General features: G+C 43.1%; 1 protein-coding gene across 5 annotated transcripts in view; it reads left to right on the forward strand.

Moving 5' to 3' along the window:
• Positions 1–22,202, forward strand: part of CALD1 (caldesmon 1) — a 238,792-nt gene that overhangs the window by 120,788 nt on the left and 95,802 nt on the right. For 4 of the 5 annotated variants that reach the window (XM_044992183.1, XM_044992198.1, XM_044992216.1 and 1 more), the window contains exon 3: positions 4,288–4,399. In XM_044992183.1, coding sequence (XP_044848118.1) covers positions 4,329–4,399 — 71 coding nt within the window. In that variant the 5' untranslated portion in view covers positions 4,288–4,328. Of the gene's footprint in view, positions 1–3,541; positions 3,685–4,287; positions 4,400–22,202 lie in introns of those variants that run through there. The other variant, XM_044992191.1, reaches the window with a different exon arrangement.

Here is a 22,202-nt window from a genome sequence, read left to right on the forward strand (position 1 = left end):
TAGGATGGAATCTACAAAACTGCTAATAATTTTGATGAATGTTGAGTCTTATGGATAAATTCTGGTGCCCTCTGGCATGGAGCCAGAGGGCACAGGGGAGCCTTGTGCATTCTCACAGGATGTCAGCATGGGTATGGTGTTACCGCCTCAGTCTGAGTGAAAAGTCATCATACCGGATAGTGTACTAGTGATGCTCTGTGGACTCACGTTGTTATCATGCTGGTGAAGGGCACACTTCCCCTCACAGACCTCAAGGATAGGACAGACAGAATGGCTCAGGCCATGTTTGCTCAGCCATTTGAGCTCTGATCCATAAATCTCCAGTGCCAGAATTTCTTCCTTTTATTGTTTATATTACAGTAACACCTAGAGGCCACAACTGAGATCAGGGTCCCATTGTTCTAGGCCCTGTACAAACAAATAGTGAGAGACAGACCCTGCCCTGAAAGGTTTCAGTCTAAACAGACAAGAGGTGTGAAGGGAAACACGCAAAAAGATTGAAAGGGAGTTGTCCAAGGTCACACAGCATCAGAGCCAGGAACAGAACTCAGGTTTCCTCTGTTCAAGTCCACTGGACCATACTAACACTCAAATCAATGTCCTTAAGAACATAAGAATAGCCATACTGGGTCAGACCAATGGTCCATCTAGCTCAGTATCCTGCCATAGAATCATAGAATATCACGGTTGGAAGGGACCTCAGGAGGTCATCTAGTCCAACCCCCTGCTCAAAGCAGGACCAATCCCCAACTAAATCATCCCAGCCAGGGCTTTGTCAAGCCTGACCTTAAAAACCTCTAAGGAAGGAGATTCCACCACCTCCCTAGGTAACCCATTCCAGTGCTTCACCACCCTCCTAGTGAAATAGTTTTTCCTAATATCCAACCTAAACCTGCCCCACTGCAACTTGAGACCATTACTCCTTGTTCTGTCATCTGGTACCACTGAGAACAGTCTAGATCCATCCTCTTTGGAACCCCCTTTCAGGTAGCTGAAAGCAACTATCAAATCCCCCCTCATTCTTATCTTCTGCAGACTAAACAATCCCAGTTCCCTCAGCTTCTCCTCATAAGTCATGTGCTCCAGCCCCCTAATCATTTTTGTTGCCCTCCGCTGGACTCTTTCGAATTTTTCCACATCCTTCTTGTAGTGTGGGGCCCAAAACTGGACACAGTACTCCAGATGAGACCTCACCAATGTTGAATAGAGGGGAATGATCACGTCCCTTGATCTGCTGGTAATGCCCCTACTTATACAGCCCCAAATGCCGTTAGCCTTCTTGGCAACAAGGGCACACTGTCAACTCATATCCAGCTTCTCGTTCACTGTAACCTCTAGGTCCTTCTCTACATAACTGCTGCCTAGCCATTCGGTCCCTAGTCTGTAGCAGTGCATGGGATTCTTCCGTCCTAAGTGCAGGACTCTTCCGACAGTGGCCAGTGCCAGGTGCCCCAGAGGGAATGATCAGAACAGGTAATCATCAAGTGATCCATCCTTGCTGCCCATTTCCAGGTTCTGGCAAACAGAGGCTAGGGACACTTTCTTTATTTATGTTATGTTATTTCAGTGCTCCTGGAAACATCAGCCCCACCAGTGAGAACTCGCTCTTTACAGCATTCTTGCCCCTCAATAATCAGGGAGCCAGAGATTGAGGCCAGAAATTGGGTTTCTCATTTATTTTATAATCTCCTTTCTGCTCTGGTCCCTTTATGTTGTTCTGTTGGTATAAAGGGGCCACAAAAGTGGACCCTAGGAAATAACCCTGCATAAATGAGGTCCCTGGGCAGTGCAGAATAAGGAGAATGACACTCTGCTGCATCCCCATTGCTGCCCCTGTCATTGGGGGAATGCTGGGCGGAAGACGGAAGGGCACGTGGCCGGAGTGTACTGCATTCTGACTCTGTAGGCTAGCTGAGCAAGTGAGTAAACTTTGCTTAAAAACAGATTGGTGTAGCAATACCTTGGAACTGGACACCCTTCCTCTATTTTAAATCCAGGAAGCCTCCTACACTGACCTCCTCACAAACAATGGGTCAAATTCACTGCTAGGAGTAAACCAGTAAAAAAGCTTTGGCTTCAGTGGAGTTGTGGTCATTTGCACCAGTGGTAATCACACCTTGCCACCTGCTCAGCCATTATCAGACTGAAGATTCCTGTATGCATTACAGAGTCACAGAGTCTAAGGACAGAAAGGACCACCAGATCATCTAGTACACAGGAGAGAGTAAGTTGCTGAAAATTCACCAGTGGGTACAAGCTTTCAGGCCTTGAAGGTCGCTGAAAGGAAATTTGCAATTGTTTCATTGTACCGAGAGAAAGCGGAATGGCATGCCTTGGCACTGTGCCGTCACCAGTGGTGGCAGCCTGAGAGTACTTTGCAATAAGTAGTAATTCTATATTAGGGAACACGCTCTGGCTCTGTGTTTCTTGGCTCCAATAGGTTGAAAATGATGCATAAGCACACCATCACTGTCGCTTTCTGAGAGCTAATTCAGTACAATGGAAAGGTGATTGACGGCCATAGACACTGTAGGAGTTTATTCATTCACAGCAAGGCAAGTTTCCACCTCCTTGCTGCCCAGATATTAGGGCCCTGATCCAGCAAAGTACTTAAGTATGTGCTTAACTTCAAGCACATGAGTAGTCGCAGTGAAGTGGTTAAAGCCAAGCACATGCTTAAAGCCAAGCATGTACTTAAGTGTTTTGCTGAATTGGGGCCATGGTAGAGGTGAGAGAAAGTAAGAAATATTTTTTTCATATCGTCCCCAGACATTTGCCAGAAAGAAATTTTGTTTTTTCATGAAATTTGCAAGAAATGGGTAGTGTCACATAAAAAAGTATATGATCTTCAAAAGCGTTTGGTCAAGTATCTTCACTAGATCCAGTCCCCTTTTGGGGTTCTCTGCTGGAAGTCTCATCAGAACTTGCTAAAAACGCTTTCGGGAAAGCTACATTTCTATTGTAAAGGTCAAAACTGTGCCAAGAATCCTGTTCTGTGGTGAGCGCCCTTTCAAAAAACAACCCCCCTCACCAAAAAACCCAGCCCTTCCCCAAGCAGTTTTTATCCCCAATAGGGAGATGTGCTAGAGGTTCCCTGAGGTCCACTAAAGACTTCACTATTATTGTTGATTTGATATGGAAGATGTTCAGATACTGCAGAGGTAAAGCTTTAAGGCAGATAAACAGATTTTTTAAAAAAATAACTTCAAATAATTAATGAATGCAGCTTCTCTTTGTCTCTTTTAAATGGTAAGCAGTTAATAGCTACCCTTCAAACTGAGACTGTCTGAACTCTTTCTTTTTGCAGTGTAAGTAGCTGTTCTTGTACTAAAGAGCTGGAAAATGTTTTTAAGGAAGGAAAAAAAAAAACTCCTCTGAGTGCAGAGTCTAGGCTAGGATTCCAGAGGAAGTTGAGGCCTCCAGCTCTACACAGGAAGCAATCTTAGAGCAGGCCTTAAATGCCAGATTCCAGGCAGAGTTTAACTAACCACTGACAGCTCTGTAAACAAAGCAGGGACAAAAAGAGAACAGCTTTCCCTTTTCTGGTAGTCATTTTTGGTTTGGGGGCTGCAGGGGAATTCTGTAATACTCGGCTTGATGGGATATAAACGAAGGCTGAAAAGGCTTTGTATATGAAGAACTATAAAGGGGAAATATTTCATGGACTAAATTATCAAGAAGAAGGTAGGGCATTGTTAAAATGCATAGATTAAACTATTAAAAAGTTGCTTTTGGTTCCTTAAGAAGGATTTATACACAACTTGTCTCCTTCTGGGTGGTATTTAAAAGCTCTGGCTTCTATTCTTTCTCTCTCTCCCTTTTTTTTTGGCGGGGGAGAGGGGGTGTTAGACTTTCCAGAATTCTTGTTATCTGTTCAGCTAGAAAGAAACAAGAAATCTGTTGTGTAGCATTTTATTGCTTCCAATAAAATTTGAAGTTAAAAACAATTACAGTCCTGCTGAATTCTTGCTATTGTTTCTAGGAAAGGACCTGCGGCATTACAAATAGCTAGTCTGTGGCTAGCAGATATATACAGTACTTAGGTTAATGCATGTTGATTTAATTTTAACTTGGAAACTAAACTCAGGAATGGGCTGTGTTTATCCTACTAGGCATTTCATTAATCCTGTTTATCTCAGCAATACTGAGGAAGTTTATTGCTAGAAAATGAAAATCGTACCAGTAGAGTTTAAAAAGCAAAAAACCACCCCTGAATTATCTCGGTTGGTTAAATGCATCCAATCGTATTCCATGTCCCTTCTAACTCACCTACCTTTTTTGGTTTAGATTCTGATCTGTTTGGAGTTTCGAAAGCTTGAACACGCACCATGGATGACTTTGAACGCCGCAGAGAACTCAGGAGGCAAAAGCGTGAGGAAATGCGCCTTGAAGCGGAGAGGTGAGGCGTTACATTGGAAAACAGAGTCCATGGCTTGATTTGTGTTAGTACTGGCTTTGAGGCTTTCTGTGTCTCAATATCCAAAGTGTGGTGCAGTTTTACTGAACAACTTTGCTATCAATATGTTTAAAAAAATGGCAGTGGGTAATGTTTCTGGGGAGAGGCCGAAAGTCAATGAGACTTGGGTGCCTAACTTCCTTAAGCTTTTTTGAAAATCCCAGCCTGGTGTGTTGAGGAAGAATGTAAGTACTGAAGGTGGAGTAGGGCAATGTGAAATCATTTACAGGTATAATAGAAAGGAACTTGTCAAGCTGACAATGGTCAGATGCCATGTGTCTGATGCTAGTCATAGAAATCAGATTGTGGTGATGGTTCCAGAGATTGAGCTCAAATTATAGTGTGTTGAAGGAAAGCAGAGTGGAAATAAAACCCTTAGAGTACTTAATTTGTGACCATTGACCCTTAGACTGTTTAATACTCAATATGAGAACTGTCTGCTAAAATATCTACACTACTAGCACATTACATTTATGATTTGTTTGCAACTGTTTGATAAAGATTATAGAGGCAAAATTCTGCTCCTAGTTACTACAGATTGACATTGGTGTAAATAAGAATAGAATTTGACCCTAAATGTTACTGTTGTTAGCTCAAATGCAGTGACAAGACTTTATTAAAACTAACAGCTTGAAAATTTTGGGACTGATTCTCCTTTAATTCACACCCATTTTATACCAGTGCAACTCCACTGAGGTTAGTGGAGTTACTCCTGTTTTACACCAGTATAAGAGGGGAAGGAATCAAGCCCCTAATATTTAAAAGAAAAACAATTTTCCTTCTTTTTGTTACAATTATTACATTATTCATTTATTAAAACTGCAAGAATTTCAAAAAATATAATTTACCCATTGCTCGGTTTCTTTCTTTCTTTCTTTCTTTCTTTCTTTCTTTCTTTCTTTCTTTCTTTCTTTCTTTCTTTCATTTGGATACTGAAAATGATATAGTTAGTTTCACTTTTGTCTCTAGTCTTTTTCATGTTCAGGTTCTCATGTACTAGCATAATGCTGCAGTATTTGAGTTTCAAATGCTGCAGAGGTATATTTCTTTCTTTTTGCAAAGCAGTTTTAGATGGAAACAAAAAAAAACGTCAGTGGAGTATAATATAAAATACATATTTTTTGTATCTGCCTTGAACATTTTTAATATGGTCTTGCCTATTCAGACAAGACTTTGCAAAAGGATAGTGGAAGGGACATCAAATGGATGGACATAGATGCCTTTTAATGACTATTTATTTTAGAAGGAAATCCTAGAGAACTGTGTATGTGATGGTTCAGATCAGGGTGGAAAACTGATTTTTTGGCGTTGGGAAACAGTAAAGTTATTTGCAGATAAATAAACCCAAATGAAAGCATGGTGGCCAATGTGAAATGAGATGGTAGCTTCCATATTTCAAAAGCCACCATCACAACTGTCAAGTTGGCTAGCAGTCTTAACAAAGAGGCTGCAAAATGGGTCATGGAGAATGAGCTACCTTCGAGTGTTCCCTCCCGGTCTGCATTGATGCATTTGGTTGGACAGTTTGAGAGAAACTTGCATGGCCAGTTCCGGTGCTGGACCATTCCTCTGGGTAAACAGGCACTTCTGTCTCCAGAGCTGTTGGGCTCTCACCACGAAGTAAATTTGCAAAGAAATACATGAATTGAATAAAATGCTTGTCATAGATACTGACAGGGATATGCAGTAACTCCTCACTTAAAGTCGTCCTGGTTAACGTTGTTTTGTTGTTACGTTGCTGATCAATTAGAGAACATGCCTGTTTAAAGTTGTGCAATGCTCCCTTATAACGTCATTTGGCAGCCGCCTGCTTTGTCCACTGCTTGCAGAAAGAGCAGCCTGTTGGAGGTAGCTGGTGGGGGGCTTGGAACCAGGGTGGACTGGCAGCCCCCCTATCAGCTCCCCATTCCCCTAAGCTCCCTGTGCGGCAGCTGGCTGGCAGGCTAGCAATTGCCAGCAGTTCAGCTGTCCCTCCCCTCACTGCCATGTGCTGCTTCTGCCCTCTGCCTTGGAGCTGCTCCCCGGAGCCTCCTGCTTGTGTGCGGTGTGGGGGGGGGGAAGAGGAGGGCTAGTGTCAGGGTGTCCCCCTCCCCCCTGCTCCTGCACCTTGCTTACCCCATTTCCATAGAGCAGGGGCGGGGGACACGACAGGGCTTAGGACAGAGGGAGCTTCCTGGCAGCAGCTGCCATCTCAACTTGCTGATCTACTTAAAAAGACAATGTACTTAGAGTGGGGTCAGCATACTTGGAGGTGCCTTGTGCATCTCTGTCTCTCTCACACACAGAGTGTGTGTCTCTGTCTCTGTCTCTGTCTGCCATGCTGTCTCCCCTCCCTCCATTGGTGCTGCCTTGTAGAGTGTGAGGCTACATTAACAACAATGGATTAACCCTTGAGGGCTCAGCTGAGTACTAGTTCATCATTTAACAGTAAGGCATTCCCTGGGAAATATGCACCCTCTTCCACCCTCTGACTTTACCACCTCAACCAAGCTTCACAATCATCATTGCTGTGTACCAGTATTAAATTGTTTGTTTAAAACTTATAGTGTGTGTGTGTGTGTGTATAGTATAGTCTTTTGTCCGGTGAAAAAAATTTCCCTGGAACCTAACCGCCCCTATTTACATTAATTCTTATGGGGAAATTGGATTCACTTAACATTGTTTCGCTTAAAGTCGCATTTTTCAGGAACATAACTACAACAATAAGCGAGGAGTTACTGTAAGTGCCAGTCACATTCACTGATTGGCAGAGGCCTGCTGTTTATGTGAGGACACAGTAATGTTCAGATTTATCCCATGCTGGAGATCTGAACCAATGCTCATTTGCAATGAATATACATTTACTTCATGTAGATCCAGTTTATCAGATTATAACAGCTTGGTTTTTCCTTCTTTTTTATTTGAAAGGAAAGACAGAGACCCTTGAGGGTGGCTGTTAGCAATCCGCTCTCCCCACCCATAACCTCAACTTCCTGTAAAGAATTTTGGATAATGTAGGCGAGGAGGCATATCCTGTCTGACGGAGAATTGAGATTAGAATTTCCCCTGGAGGGTGTTCAAAACACTGTGGGACAGATCACATCCCTACTGAGTTCCCCAGTGGAGCTGACTGGACTACAGTGACCCAGCTTGACTTTGTGGATGCAGAGTGCAGTTGGAATCCTGCTCGGGGGCTTCCCCCATCAGAGGCTGCCTGGTAGCCACTGTCTGGAACCCTCACAATCAACCCTTTAAAAACATTGGCAGCGGGGAAGGGGGGTGTCACTGCAGAGTGTGGACCTTTGCAGATGAGGCCAGGGAGCCCCTGATCATGCGAAGAGACTCATGAACTCCATGGAGACAAAGGCAGGTCTGTGTAATGACCTACCAATATGCTTCAACGCTCTATAAACCTCATAAAGCCTCACTGGATGGTAGTTTGGCCACCCAGGGTCTTCCTGGGCAATCAGGAGTTTAGAGGAATGAGGAGAATACCCTTAAAAATCACAAGACAGCTTTACAAACCATGAAATCTATGATTTTCTTTCTATTTTTGGAGCCTTTAGGGCTCATGACTTCAAATATTTTCTCTGCAACCACAAGGGCTAGAGATGTACTTTATGAAAATGAAAATTGAGATTCTCAAGTCATTACCTGACTCCAGGAGCTGGGGCTTCATGCAAACTCCCAAATATTGCAAGACTTAACTGCAGGACTAGGGCAATTATTAGCGACTGTCACATTTCATATTAAACCTTTCTGTGAATTATATTTTAATTTTTGTGATTTTGTTTTATTTATTTTAAAAGCATTACTGTAACATCTCTAACTATCCATCTCTCTCTCCTCTATGTTAGAGGAAAAAATAGACCTCAAAGACCCCTGTAAACATTAAGACACAGCAATATTTCTGTGTTATTCTCTTATTTTAAAAGAGATCTTTTTTTTCCATGAAGTGAACTTAGTACGCCTGAAAAGTGCCAAACTGATGGCACCAGGGACTAAATTGTTCTGTTTATTCTGAGAACTGGCACCTGATGGGCTGGGCCTTCATATGTCCCCACACTAGCCTGTCATTGTGATTTAGATGTAAGCTGAGGAAACTGTCTCTAGGTCACTGGCTCTCAAACTTTCCAGACTGAAGTACACCTTTCAGGAGTCTGATTTGACTTGAGTACCCCCACGTGACACCTTACTTAAAACCTACTTGCTTACAAAATTAGACATTAAAACCCAAAAGTGTCACAGTGCACTATTACTGAAAAATTGCTTACTTTTTCATTTTTACCCTATAATTATAAATCAATTGGAATATAAATATAATATTTACATTTTAGTGTATAATATATAGAGCACTATAAACAAGTCATTGTTTGTGTGAAATTTTAGTTTGTATTGACTTTGCTAGTGATTTTTATGTAGCCTGCTGTAAAACTAGACAAATATCTAGATGAGTTGATGTACCCGCTAGAAGATCTGTGTACCCCCAGGTGTACACGTACCTCTGATTGAGAACCACTGCTCTAGTATGCAATGTAATGCCCATTGACTAGGCAGGTTAATATACACCAGCCTCCTACAGGGTTTCTTCTATCTTCCGCCAGTGGTGCTGGAACACTTTTTATAGTGGAGGTGCTGAAAGCCAGCTAACCAAACTGTAAAGCAGACTAAGCAGTGGTCCCCAAACTTTTTACCTCACCCCTTCCTTACCCCAGTCTGCACCCCCTGCCTCCCAAGAGCTGGGACTAGGAGTGGGGACCGCGGCTCCAGGAGCAGGAGACATGGACAGGGGTAAGGAGGCCAAGGCTGGGGCCTAGGCTTTCCAGGCATCCGGCTTTTGACGGGAATACCCAGTTGAAAAGGGACCCTGGGGGCTCTGGTCGTTAGAAGGGACTGTTAAAAGTCCAGTCAGTAGTGCAACAGGGCTAAATCAGGGTCTGTGCCTGCCCTGGCTCCACGTGACTCCCCAGGAGCTGCCAGCATGACCCTGCAGCATCTAAATGCAGGGGTGGCCATGGGACTCCGTGCGCTGCCCCCATCCCGAGTGCTGGCTCCACAGATCCCATTGGCTGGGAATTACAGCCAATGGGAGCTGCAGGGGCAGTGCCTGCAGATGGGGCAGTGCGCAGAGACCCCTGGCTGCCCCTGTGCCTAGGGGCCGCAGAGACATGTCGCCACTTCCTGGGAGCCACCTGAGGTCAGTGCTGCCCGGAGCCCATATCCCTCATCCCCTCCAGCACCCCACCCCTTGCCCCCAGCCCGGAGCTCCCTCCTGCAATCTGAACCCCTCAACCCTACTCCCCAACCTGGAGCCCCCTCCTGCATCCCAAACCCTTCATCCCTGGCCTCACCCTAGAACCCACACCCCCAGCTGGAGTCCTCACTCCCTCCGACACCCCAACTCTCTGACCCAGTCTGGTGAAAATGAGCGAGTGAGAGAGGGTGGGGGAGAGCGAGTGACAGAGGGAGGGGGGATGTAAATCTGCATCGGCAGGGGGGTGGGGCCTCAGGGAAGGGGCAGGGCAAGAGTGTTCAGTTTTCTGAAATCAGAAATTTGGCAACCCTACCGGGGCCACAACTGGGGGCAGGTGCAGGGCTGGCAGATGGATCCTTGGGCATGGGGGGGCCAGCAGCCAGGACCGAGGGCATGGGGGGGCGAGGAGTGGAGCGCCGGGTGGGGGGCCGGCAGCCGGGACCCCGCATGCGGGACCAGGAGTGGAGCCCCGGATGCAGGCCAGGGGTGCTGCAGCACCCCACAGACACCTAGTGCCTGCGCCTATGCCTTCCTTTGGAGCATCTGGTACTGATGTCCGTCCCAGACAGGATGCAGGAAGAGATGCCTCACTAGTCTAGAAGTTCCTATGAATATTTGGCTTATGTACTGGACATGTTTGTTAACTGAGCCTAATTATAAGCAGATTCATTGTGATATGGACAGCTATCCCCAAGGACACTGTGAATGGGACTGTGACCACCACTTTGTTTCATACAGGCCAGCAAAGGGCTGTGATAACATTCAGACAATACCCAAGCCTGCTTGAGTCAAACAAGTGACCTGGAGGTGAAAGTATCCATAGCCCATCACAGAGCTTATGAATCAACCCGTTTCAGTGCCTCTTTTGTTGTCCGTAAAACAGTATGGAGGTGGCAGGTTGTCCGTGTGTTTGCAGCCTGACTATCTAATTAGTTTGAAGCACTTTTCATGGGGCAAATCTGGCTCCAGCTGCTTTTTTTGGGATGAAGGAGACACGGGGAGCTTCTTTCCCTCAGCATGGTCCTGGTGCTCAAGAGAGTGCAAGGGCCGGGGCATGGCCTGCTTGCCATGTCTGCTAAGGCCCAACAGGGGCCATGTCCCTGACCTCTAATGTGTCTATTTTAATATGCAGCATGGACTAGTTGGAGGGGTCACACAGTTTCATTTCTAAGGTGCGGCCAGCTACAAACTGTGTACCCCGGACTTCTATCCATCTGAGCTATCTTGGTCTGTGTTGGCAAACTGGCTCCAGTGAGAACCTCACATCTGACTTTCTGTTTTCAACCCCAACTAGAGCCGGTCCAGTAGTAGGGGCAGACTTAGGCCTATGGTTTCTTAGAAATGTGCTAAAAAAAAAAAAAAAAGAATTGTGACTGGCTCAGTTACAGCATCTAGCTCTGACATTTGGGATACACATGCTTAGAGTTGACCCTAGGAAACCTGCCTTCCCTTTTAAAGACCAACAGCCTGATACTCCATTGGCCTGCACCTTATGTGCAAAGGGAGGGGGAAGTGGGTATAAAACGCTGAATTGATGCAGCCTTCTCATGCCAGTGCTGGCACATAGACGGAAACTGATCTCTTCCATCCTTTTCTGTCATTAGCTGCTGCTTCCATCTGCACGATGGTGCTGAGATCGACTGTTCTGCCTTCCCTGCTAAGGGTTCTTCTTAAGATTTCTCTTGGGCACCCTCGTTTCCTCATCCAAGTTGGTTTCCACTTGACAGCTTCAGGTGGGAGTCTGTGTGTTGGCATCCAGAGTACATGCCCCAGAGATGTCCAGCACTTCCGTCTGATTCTGGTGGAGAGGAGCTTCTGGTTGGTGACTTCTTGGATCTCTTCGTTGGTGATAAAATCTCTCCATCCAATGCCCAGAATCTTTCGTAGATATTTTTTTTATCACTCCCAAATCCGAATGCTAGTATTTTACATTCACTTTACACTCTTTCATTGTGATCTGGTTGTGACCTTGCCCTTGTGTAAATGACTGCACAGATGCAGGACCACAGAGACACAGACCCCATGCGTGTGGTAGACGTGATGTGCTATATGTCTGTCTGTATCCAGCAATGCTTTGTGAAGCAGAGTGGAGGTTGTATCATGCCCCTAAATGTTCATGGGAGTTCAGTGCATGGATTGATGGTAGGATAAGGCCCCGGGGGCTTGATCCAAAGCCTGTCAAAGTCAGTGGAAATCTTTCCATTGACTTCACTGGGCTTTGGATTAAGCCCTGAATGAGTTACCTGAACTAGACAATGTATGTAACAGTACTAATGGCAGCCTCGGAGGAGCAGGAAGGACACTTTTCCTTCCCAGCCGCAGGGTACATCCTGTCCTGCAATAGTAGGGATAGCCACAAAAATAGGTTACAGGAGTACATGATAGAAAAATCACATACGTTTAATATCTGAGACACGGTAGACTGAATTCCTCTCAGAGGCTGGAGCCTGGGGCTATCCTATCAATAAACTACTACTAATAAATAATGGGCCAGATCCACAGCTCATGTAAATCAGCATAATTCCAATGACCTTGATGGATTTATGCAGATTTACACCACATAAGGATTTGATTCAATAAGTGGCCCCAAACTATGATGACTCATCAATATAGGCCATCTTAAAAATGCAGACTACTGCTTAGGGTATTATGTGCTTACTGTTGGAATGCAAGAAACATTCTCTCTCAGCAATTTTTTTTTTATTTTGGTGTAGGTGAAAATGACAGTCTAATAACTCATGCTAGAGCCAGACAGGGCTTGGGGTGTGTGCGTGTGTGCAGTCTAAGCTTGCTGCCAATGCACCCAGGTCCTGGCTTGTAGCTGTAAAACCTTTGAGTAAAGTATACTAAGCCCAAATTCTTCTCTGTGACAGTGAGGCAACTCCACTGATGCTAGCGTAAATGAGAGGAGAATTTTGCCCTTTGAACTCTCTTAGGCAGTGGGTTCCAGTCTTAGGACTTACTCTGCATAGCACTTTGCATCCCTGGATCTCAAAGCACTTTACAACAGTTGATAGGCCTCACTTTTTTCCTAGCGATGCTCACTGAAGCCATTTTACAAAACTGAAGTAATTTGTCTTACGTTACATAAGAAGCCACTGAAAGGATCAGGTCTCCTTACTCCAACCGGACTATGTAGGGCTCTATCCACTGGACCATACTCCTTTCCGAACTAGCTTTGTCATGTGGATGATGGTCCCTTTAAGGACTAGGAAGAGAATAACAAATAAACCTGGAAGGCACAGCATCAAGTATTTTTGGATGCAGATTTTACATTTTTTAAAAGGAAAGAGATTTCCTGTGCACTATTCATGTCTCGTTCCTTTTTGCATTTCACTTATCTTAGACCAGTGATACTCAGACTAAGGCTCGGGAACCACAAGTGGCTCTTTAATGTGTCTCCTGTGGCTCTTTGCAGCACACAATATTAAAACACTGTGTGATTTGATTATTAACCAGTCTAAGTTATTAACCAGTCAGGATGCTTTTACTATGTCATTAACCATGATTTTGGAGTGGGGGAGGCTGATTTTTCGAGGAGTGGGACTGGCAGTGTTGCTAGCCTAAACACTGGCCTAAAGCAAGAATAGTGTACAAAGGTAGCAATACAGAACACAGAGCTGAAACAGGAATGGGTAACTTTACCCATGAGTAGCCCCAATGACCTGAAGGAGACCGCTTGCTACTTCTGTGTGTAAGGGTTTGCAGGATTCTACTGACAGACACCTCTATCTAGATAACTATCAGAGGGGTAGCCGTGTTAGTCTGGATCTGTAAAAAGCGACAAAGAGTCCTGTGGCACCTTATAGACTAATAGAAGTATTGGAGCATGAGCTTTCGTGGGTGAATACCCACTTCGTCAGACTAGATAACTGCGCTCTCGCTCTCTCTCTCTCTCAAAAGAGAAGGAGATGAAATTCTTATACTAGAATTATCCCCTTCTCAATCAGCGGCAGCTCTATGTATTTTGCCGCCCCAAGCACAGCAGTCAGGCGACTTTTGGCAGCATGCCTGCGGGAGGGCCGCTGGTAACGCGGATTCGGCGGCGTGCCTGCGGGAGGTCTGCTGGTCCCGCACCTTTGGCATACCCGACGCTAAATTGCCACATAAGCCACGGGACCGGCAGACCTCCCACAGGCAGGCCGTCGAAGGCAGCCTGACTGCCGCCCTCACAGCGACCGGCAGGCCGCCCCCCACGGCTTGCCGCCCCAGGCATGCGCTTGGTGCACTGGTGCCTGGAGCCGCCCCTGTTCTCAACTGAGCACACCTGGAGACTAGGACTTCTATAATGTTTCAGCCCGACTGTGAGATTTTTTTGCTTTGTTTTGTTTTTGTAGTTGACAGGTAGGGATGGATGAAATTTTCCCTTCAACTCACTGTTGTGCAATCTATTAGTCACTAGCTGCCATCCTACACCCCAGAAGTGGTTACATTTTGTGTATGGAGGGTACTTTTTAAACCTCTTTGGGATCTTTGAGCATTCTTTATGTGCTGATGAAACTTTAAAGCTCAATTATGATTCGTATGAACCTGAGCTGTGCTGGGAAGGAGAAGGCAAATTGGCCAAGTGTAGTGGCTTGGAAGTATTATGTCTTTGAAATGTGGTCACCATAGTGCAAAGGTGCTGTGGAATGTGATAACAAAATGTCTGCTGTTATACCTGTTCAATAGGTGTAGCCAACACTCCTTCAGTGAAACCTGCCCAGACACCCCCCCCACTGAACCTTCTAGTTCTGCCCTCTTACTCTCTAGAGCCCCTGCATGACTGTCCTGGGGTGGCAAAGGACTTCTTGCACACACTGTCCCCCATGTTGCATCTGTGTTCTAGTGGCAATGATTTGGCCTTCACTGCCAAAATCCAGCCATTTTTACTGTAGTGCCATTTTTTAAAAAAAAATGAGTGATTAGAATTCTTTATCATAAAACGTTGTGTTGTTTTTGTTTTGCTTTTTTTCCTAGTATTCCTTAAATTCAAAATGCGTCTAAGGCTCATCTTTCCATAAAAATATCAAGGCATGGAAAATTCTGCTTAATTTGTTTTCTTTAATTTACAAGCATCACATGAAATTGAGGGCAAGATTCACTGGTATGCTCCAACTGCTAAGTTGGCTTTACAGCTGCTTTGCATCCTGGCACTAAATATTTGGAGCTCACGAGTGAATCTGGCCCTCAGTGTCATAATGAACAGTGTTTTGCAGAGTCTACTTCAGAGTTCCCAGAACTTATGGTAAAGCTCGGCTGACAGGCATGATTTGTAGTCTCATTATAATATGTCCTCTTAGCACCATTTTGTGCGTGCATAAACAAAAAACAAACAAACAAACAAAAATGTTGTAATCACAAAATTTCAAAGATAACCAAGTTTCCTTTGGAGCAAAATGAACATTGGTAAAAAGGCATATGCAGTTTATTTTTTAAAGTATCAGTCAGCTTCACTGGTATTTTTTAAATTGTCCTGACTGAGAAGTTTGTATAAATGGAGCTTTGTTCCCCTAAGTAGCTAGCCATGCAGAATTATAAACCTCACCAAACTGCAGTGCCTATGCTAAGTACCCAGAGCAGACAACAAAACAGACTCTTTCTTATTTCAGATATTAATCCCATCTGTATGTTAGGATCATTCTATAATCTCAGTACTGCATCTACCAAACCAATCTAGCTTTCAGTAGGAGGGAGAGCCTAAATCCAGCACTGCCAGATTTTCACCTCTTTTGATATAGGGGCAGGTTCTCCTGGGAGGTGCTAAGGGCTGCTGGAAAGCCTGGGAAACAAAAACAAACAACAAAGAGCATTTTACAATTGGTTGTGGAAGGGAATTAGTTGTTAGCTTTAATCAGAGAAACAAAATGTGGGTAAGTGTCATCTGGACATTGGGCCAGGTTCTGAACTTATTTAGGACACGGTAAATCTAGAGTAAGAATAGAGTTATTTCAGAGTAGCTGGGACTGGGAGGTATCCTGTTAGCATTAGTTGCACATTAATTACGCCCATCTTTAACCTTTGATCCAGGGTTTGACAGAAAACATGCACTGAAAGTGTCCTCAGATTTAGGGAGCTGTGGACATAAAATAAACTGAGTGAAACATACCATCTTTCATAAAATCTTCCCGTTCTCTAGAATGTCTTGATGATTAGAAATTTAGAACTAAATGATCAGTTCAGAGGAAAAACAATCTTTGAAGTCTTTGAAGAGAACACCTTCTGGGCGTATAAACCACAGAGCTGTACAACTAAAATGTCTATTTTCCATAGCATAGCAAAATATTAGAATCATAGATAATTAAGGTTGGAAGGGACCTCAGGAGATCATCTAGTCCAACCCCCTGCTCAAAGCAGGACCAATCCCCGCATGGCCCCCTCAAGGATTGAACTCACAACCTGGGTATTAGTTATGCTTCTGTTAGAGTTGAAAAGGCACTTGCATTATAAGATATTGTTTTCAGACATTTTACTTTTTGAAAGTTTACCTCTTAGGCTGAACATTTAGGCTTGTTGTCTGAGAGGCTGGGGGAGGAGGGGAGGTGGAACAGGGTGAGAGAGAGAGAGAGAGAACACATGAGAGTGGCTGTGGGTGTAAAGTTCCTATGCACCTGTTGATCGGCTCAGGTAACTCAAGTGCCATAGAGTTTACACATAATGAGGGGAAAGTGCCTTTGGCATATTTGAAGGACTTTGATTAAGCAGGAACAACTTTATGCCCCAGTTCTGCATTTGGAGGGCTCTGATCTCTGAAATCCCATTGACTTCAATGGGCAAGTCACTTCACTTCTCTGTGCCTGGGTTTCTTCATCTGTAAAAAACGGATAATGAGACAGACCTCATCTGTAAAGCACTTTTGAGATTTACTCATGAAAAGTGCTATAGAAGAGCTAGGTATTATTATGAAGAATCATTATTATTCATTGTTATGCCTCCACAAGGGCCCCAGAAACTATAACAGCAGATCCCAATGCACCTTGTACAGGATTGCCAAAATGTTAAAAAAAACAACAAAAAAAGGATGGGGGGTGCCTTATGATGTTTTAAAATGTGCCTAAGAGAGTTAGACACCAAAATTTATTTAGAATTCCAAAGGGACTTGAGCACCTTAATCTCTTTTGAAAACCCCAGGCCTACATAGTGTTTTAAACTACTAAGTGACCTAACTTTCAAAAGTGCTGAGCACTCACCATCTCTTATTGAAGTCATTATTAAATTGGAATCTATTTAGGTGCATAATAAATATGGACGTTGGATTATAACTTTAGGCACCCATTATTTAAAATCTTGGCCTATGTGTTTAAAAATTACGTATTATGAATAGTAGTAATACAATGCTATTTTAAAACATGTTGTTTAAAAAAAATATATCTAGGTAGGGACTCCACGCACAAGCACACATGTATCGGGAACACTGCATTTATGGAAATGATTACACATTTAAGTTTATGAGCATGATCACATATTTTTATTGTGCCTTGCGTGCAAATCTACAGTAATTGAAACAAGGTACAGAGTGCATCTATTGGAATCTCATATAGCACATTCAGCACTAAACAGAGTGTGCAATCAGATTTCTCTTCTGTTATACCCTCCTTCACCCAGGAAATTAAATGCAAATAACTTTGTTAATTCAACATTAAGATGAAGTTTTGAAGGCACAGAGGTTGGTAAATTCAATGTAAAGGTTCCCATACCAACCATAACTGGGTCATTGTGCATGAATATCTCTCTCTATATTTAGGTATAGATTAATATAATTAGTAGAGCTGGTTGAAAACTTTCCATCAAAACTTTTTTCCAGTCAAAATGGCCTTTTTTCCTAAATAAAAAAAATTATGGCAAATTTTTGTTTCATTAATAATTTCCCATACTTTTGACCACAGAAAGAAAAAGAAAAAAGTCAGTTTTCAAAATGCCATACAGGTGTAAATTGGCCCTAGCTCTGTTGTCTTCAGCAGAGCTATTACCATTTTCACCAGCTGAGGATCTGCCCCCTAAACTTTAAATGTCCTCACATTGATGTATGTAATATCTCAACTATCACGTTGCAATGTTTTAGTTTTGGCATGTAAGAACTTTAGCACCTTTGTAGGCCAGACTCTGATTCCCTCACTCCCCTTTGGATCGTACTGTACTTCACAAGTAATCATGCTGAGTTTAACAGGACTAATAATGTTGTAATTTATATTCAGTGAGAGTATGGATCATTATTGAGGTACAGTACCTTAATCAGGCCTAATTACAATCTGCCCCTTTAACATAGTTTTGAATAATCTGGGCCAGCTCCTCAACTGGACCTGTTGAGAACCTGTCCCACTGTATTCTGGGCTGTCCATAGTGTGGTCACATGGGGTCTATGAGGAGACTATGTAAGATACATTTTTTAAAAAAGTATTATTTGAAATCACTAGCCAAATGTAAATATACAGATTTAGCTGAACTTGGTATTAAATTATTTCCCCAGCTTTCATGGAGCCATACAAGGAGATAAAAGTTATTAGGTTCTGTAGAAATTCTGATTATTTTCCAAATACGAAAAATTCGAAGAATAAATATGAAAATTAGTTAGACCACTGGGCATTTAGGTATATCTGCTTCTTCTCAATACAAGTTTTAATTTTATTCACACTTTCATGCAATGTTTATGATCAAATATCGGAAATTAACCCTGATATACAGAAGATTAGATTTCCCTATAAAAAGGATAGTGGATTAAAAATGAAGTCAAATGCTAACCAATTTTACACATGAATAAGCATAGTATGTAAGCACTATCAAATTGCTGATGGCATGGGCATAGTTACCCTTTAGAACTCAGTTCATCGAACCATAGAGGAAGAATGTTGTGATTTTCAAATGAAACTCCAACCCTTAAGTGCTGGAACTAAGGGTGTGGAGGATGCTGCTGCACCCCTGGGGTTGAAGGGGTTTCCATCATATACAGGGTTACAGTTTGGTTCAATGGCTCTCAGCACCCCCACTATAAAAATGATTCCAGCGCCCCTGCTCCAGCCTGATTCCAACTTGCTGAAGCATCTCATTTAATCAATTAGCTTTCATGCATTTTTGGCTGTGTTCTTTTTAAACAAGACATAGTTACTGAAGATAAATGTTTATAGGCATCTTTATTCTCTCATCACAACCCATGTAGTCTTAGGCTTTGTCTACACACCTTTTAGCGACACAGCTATGCCACTATAGCCGTGCCGCTAAAAGGCACCCAGTGTAGCTGCTGTTTGTCGGCAGGAAAGAGCTGTCCTGCCAAGAAAAAACTTCCACCCCCAACGAGTGGCTACAGCTTTGTCGGCAGGAGAGCGCTCCTGCCAACAAAGCGCAGTTCACACCGGCACGGGGGGTGGGGGTGGGGAAGGGTGTTTTTAACACCCCTGAATGACAAAAGTTTTGCCAACAAAGTTCCAGGGTAGACAAAGCCTTAGTAACTCATACTAATGAAAAAAAATCCCCCTGTTCAGTGGATTCTCCTTTTGATGTCACGGCCTTTTGTAGAACAGATTGAGATGTCATAAATATGTCCTTCCTCGGGACTTTAATTCACCAGTACATGGCTCAAGCAACCTCCTCCTTAGCAGTGTGGCCACCTAACAAAGCGATCGCTGGCAGGCAGTGACCAATGGGTGGAGTCTAACAAAAGAGATGCAGCTACTGATTAGAAAGAACAATAGCCTCATTAGCTTGGCAGCCTCACTAGCTTGGCAGCTGCTCTTCCAGGAGGAGGAGAGTTATCGTGAAGGGAAGTTAACATCCTGCATAGCTACTTTCCCAACACAACATTTCTTTTGGTTGATTAGAAAATGCAAACCTGTCTATAGTGTATTTGATAAATAAATGTCAGTTTCATTTTGTTGACTGTTAAAAAACTAATAAATAGTTTATGCAGCTTTGCTCTGTTTTGCCTATATGTGTTCGTTTAATTAGACAGACTTGTGTATTAAATATGGTCCTAGCTAGACAGAAGTGATAGGGCTCATGTCCAACAAATTTCTGGGTTGATAATGGCATATCAAGGCAGGCACTTAATAACATCTCCTTCTGCCTCTTTTTGTTAAGACTTTTCCTATACAAGGTCCATTTCTTAGTTTATAGTCTGCTTCATTCCATTTAATAATTTTGCTACCGTTCACTAAAAAGCATGTTCTGGTTTGTAAGCCACCAGTCAAAAATGAAACCAATGCCTTAGCCTCCCCTACCAAGCCTTGCCTCTTAAGGCAAACACCATCCCTCTTATGATGGAACTAGACAGAGTGGTGTATTGGCCATGGGTTTTCAGCAATGGAGGGGTGGTGGTGGCTCTGCTGGGTAGCACTTTCCTAGAGATAGCTCCCCTCTCCATCCCTACATAGGAGGAGCATTTTAGGACTGATCTACACATATAATTGCACCAATGTAACTAATAATGTTGAAATTGATTTATTTAAACTAGTGCAGGCCTCCACCTAGACACTCTTCCTTTGTTTGGGAAATTTACTGGTGCAAGTGAAACCGATATAAACCATATATAAACCCATTTAACTTAAACCTGTGCAACTTGTGTGTGTAGACAAAAGGTTTTGAGACTAGGGGAGTGAATGAGGGTGTTGAAAACTGGGATGGTAAACTTTAAAACCAAGCAGGTGTTAACCTCACTGACCTTTGAGTGCTAGTCCATGCAAATCTTTCCCCCTCTTGTATCCAGGTGCAAAGCACACCGACAGTGGTGTCAGTGAGGGTCTCCAGCATGGAGTTTAGGGAGACAGAAACATTGCCCATTGCAAATCAGGAGGCTGTAAGTTCTGAGACTGTTACAGAATTAGAGCCGGTGTCATGGAGCAGCTCCACAGATGTTTCTTGGAGTGGAAGAAGGATTCCTTGTACCCTGAGCACTCCTAGGCTCTGGGATTTTCAGCCTGGCTGCCATGCAGCACATGGCTGTTTGCAAAGAGTGCTCTGCACAAGTAACTTGCTAGATGGCTACACTGGAATCAAAAATCTGAGCAACATCCTTTTCCCTAGGTAAGTGGAGCATTGCAGAGAAGGGAAGGGAAGGCAGAGAGTGGAAAACAGAAAACCTGATCTGCATTCACTCAGGCTGGCAGAAGGCTCACAGTCAGAATCCAGTGCCACTGCTTACGCTATGAATCATGGAAATTCCATTTGTTTCTCTCACTATCTCCATTGATTTCAACAGGTTTGCACAAGGTGTTAAAGCAGACCCTATTCCTTTGAACTCAAACAGAAATTGCAAATGCAGTCTGAAAAAAATGCTGCTTAATTCAGCTTATTCAAACCAACTCTTTTTCTAAGAGAGAGCCTATTTATACACCATCATTTTTAATATCTGTCACAACACTCACTGTCAGGAATGAAAAACACACTGGGCCAAATTCTGCTCTTGGTTACATGCATGCAACCCCAGTGAAGTCAGTGAGGCTGCATTCATGAAACTAAGAATGAAATTTAGCATGCTGTTCTGTAAGGTTAAATTCTGTGCATTTCTGTGGCATTTTAATCTTAACACAAAGGGTTGTTTTCAAACAGAGGTGAAATGGCTGCACCAACACAAATATGAGCCTAACCTTACAGTGTCTGCAAAAATCATCATATTTGTACGCAAATGAGCACTTACATGAGCATACTAATTTCTTGTATACAATTTCCAGCTGCATGAAGGTGGAGGAAAGTAACTAGACTGGACAATATGATGGACTTTGTGAAATGCACATGATGATGATTTGTGCAAGATCCTCATATAACATCAAGATGAACGTGGCAAAGATTGAAATTCACCCCTAGGTAGAGGACAGCACAAGTCTTATTCAATAGTGCTGGTTAAAAAATTTCTATCAGAATGGTTTTTCAATGACAAGTGGTGTTTCAATGAAATGAAAACTTTTGCAAAAAACTAAATGAAATTTTGTTTCAGAAAAACTCCCTCGAAATTTCAAAGCATATTTCCAACCAAAACTAGCACAATTTTATCTGCACTGAAATTTTTCATGGAAAAAATAATTTTCCTGTCAACTCTACTTCCCAAATCCTGTGTAGAACATAAGAGAGAATAGAGTGGTGCATAGACCTTGTGCTGGTCCTCTGTGCATACCTGACTTTCATCCTTATACCACATTCATCACCATATTATGTGAGCCCAAATCATCACATCCATTGTATGAAGTCCCTCTTGTGGTCTAGTCTAGTTTCTTCTTTTCTCCCCACCCAAAATGCTTGCATGAATGGAAGGGTGGAAAGATAGATGAATACTGTTCACTTGATTACCTACTTGTGCATTTTATTGGTGCAACAGGTACACAGCCATTCTCACAAGTGCATGCATTGTCCCTTGCTTTGAAAATATTCTCATCACGTAAGAAATGGTGTAATTGTATTTCTCAAAGCTGGTTTCTCATGAATAATACATGCCAAGCAAACTGAACTGCACGTTTGTATTTTAAAGTTCATCAGCAGCCTATGTGATATGACAGCTTCTTCTGGGCCCTGTTACTTAGAACATTCCAAAGATTCTCCAACAGACTATTA

Source organism: Mauremys mutica, chromosome 1 (genome assembly GCF_020497125.1).
Source record: "Mauremys mutica isolate MM-2020 ecotype Southern chromosome 1, ASM2049712v1, whole genome shotgun sequence".
NCBI classification, from domain to species: Eukaryota; Metazoa; Chordata; order Testudines; family Geoemydidae; genus Mauremys; species Mauremys mutica.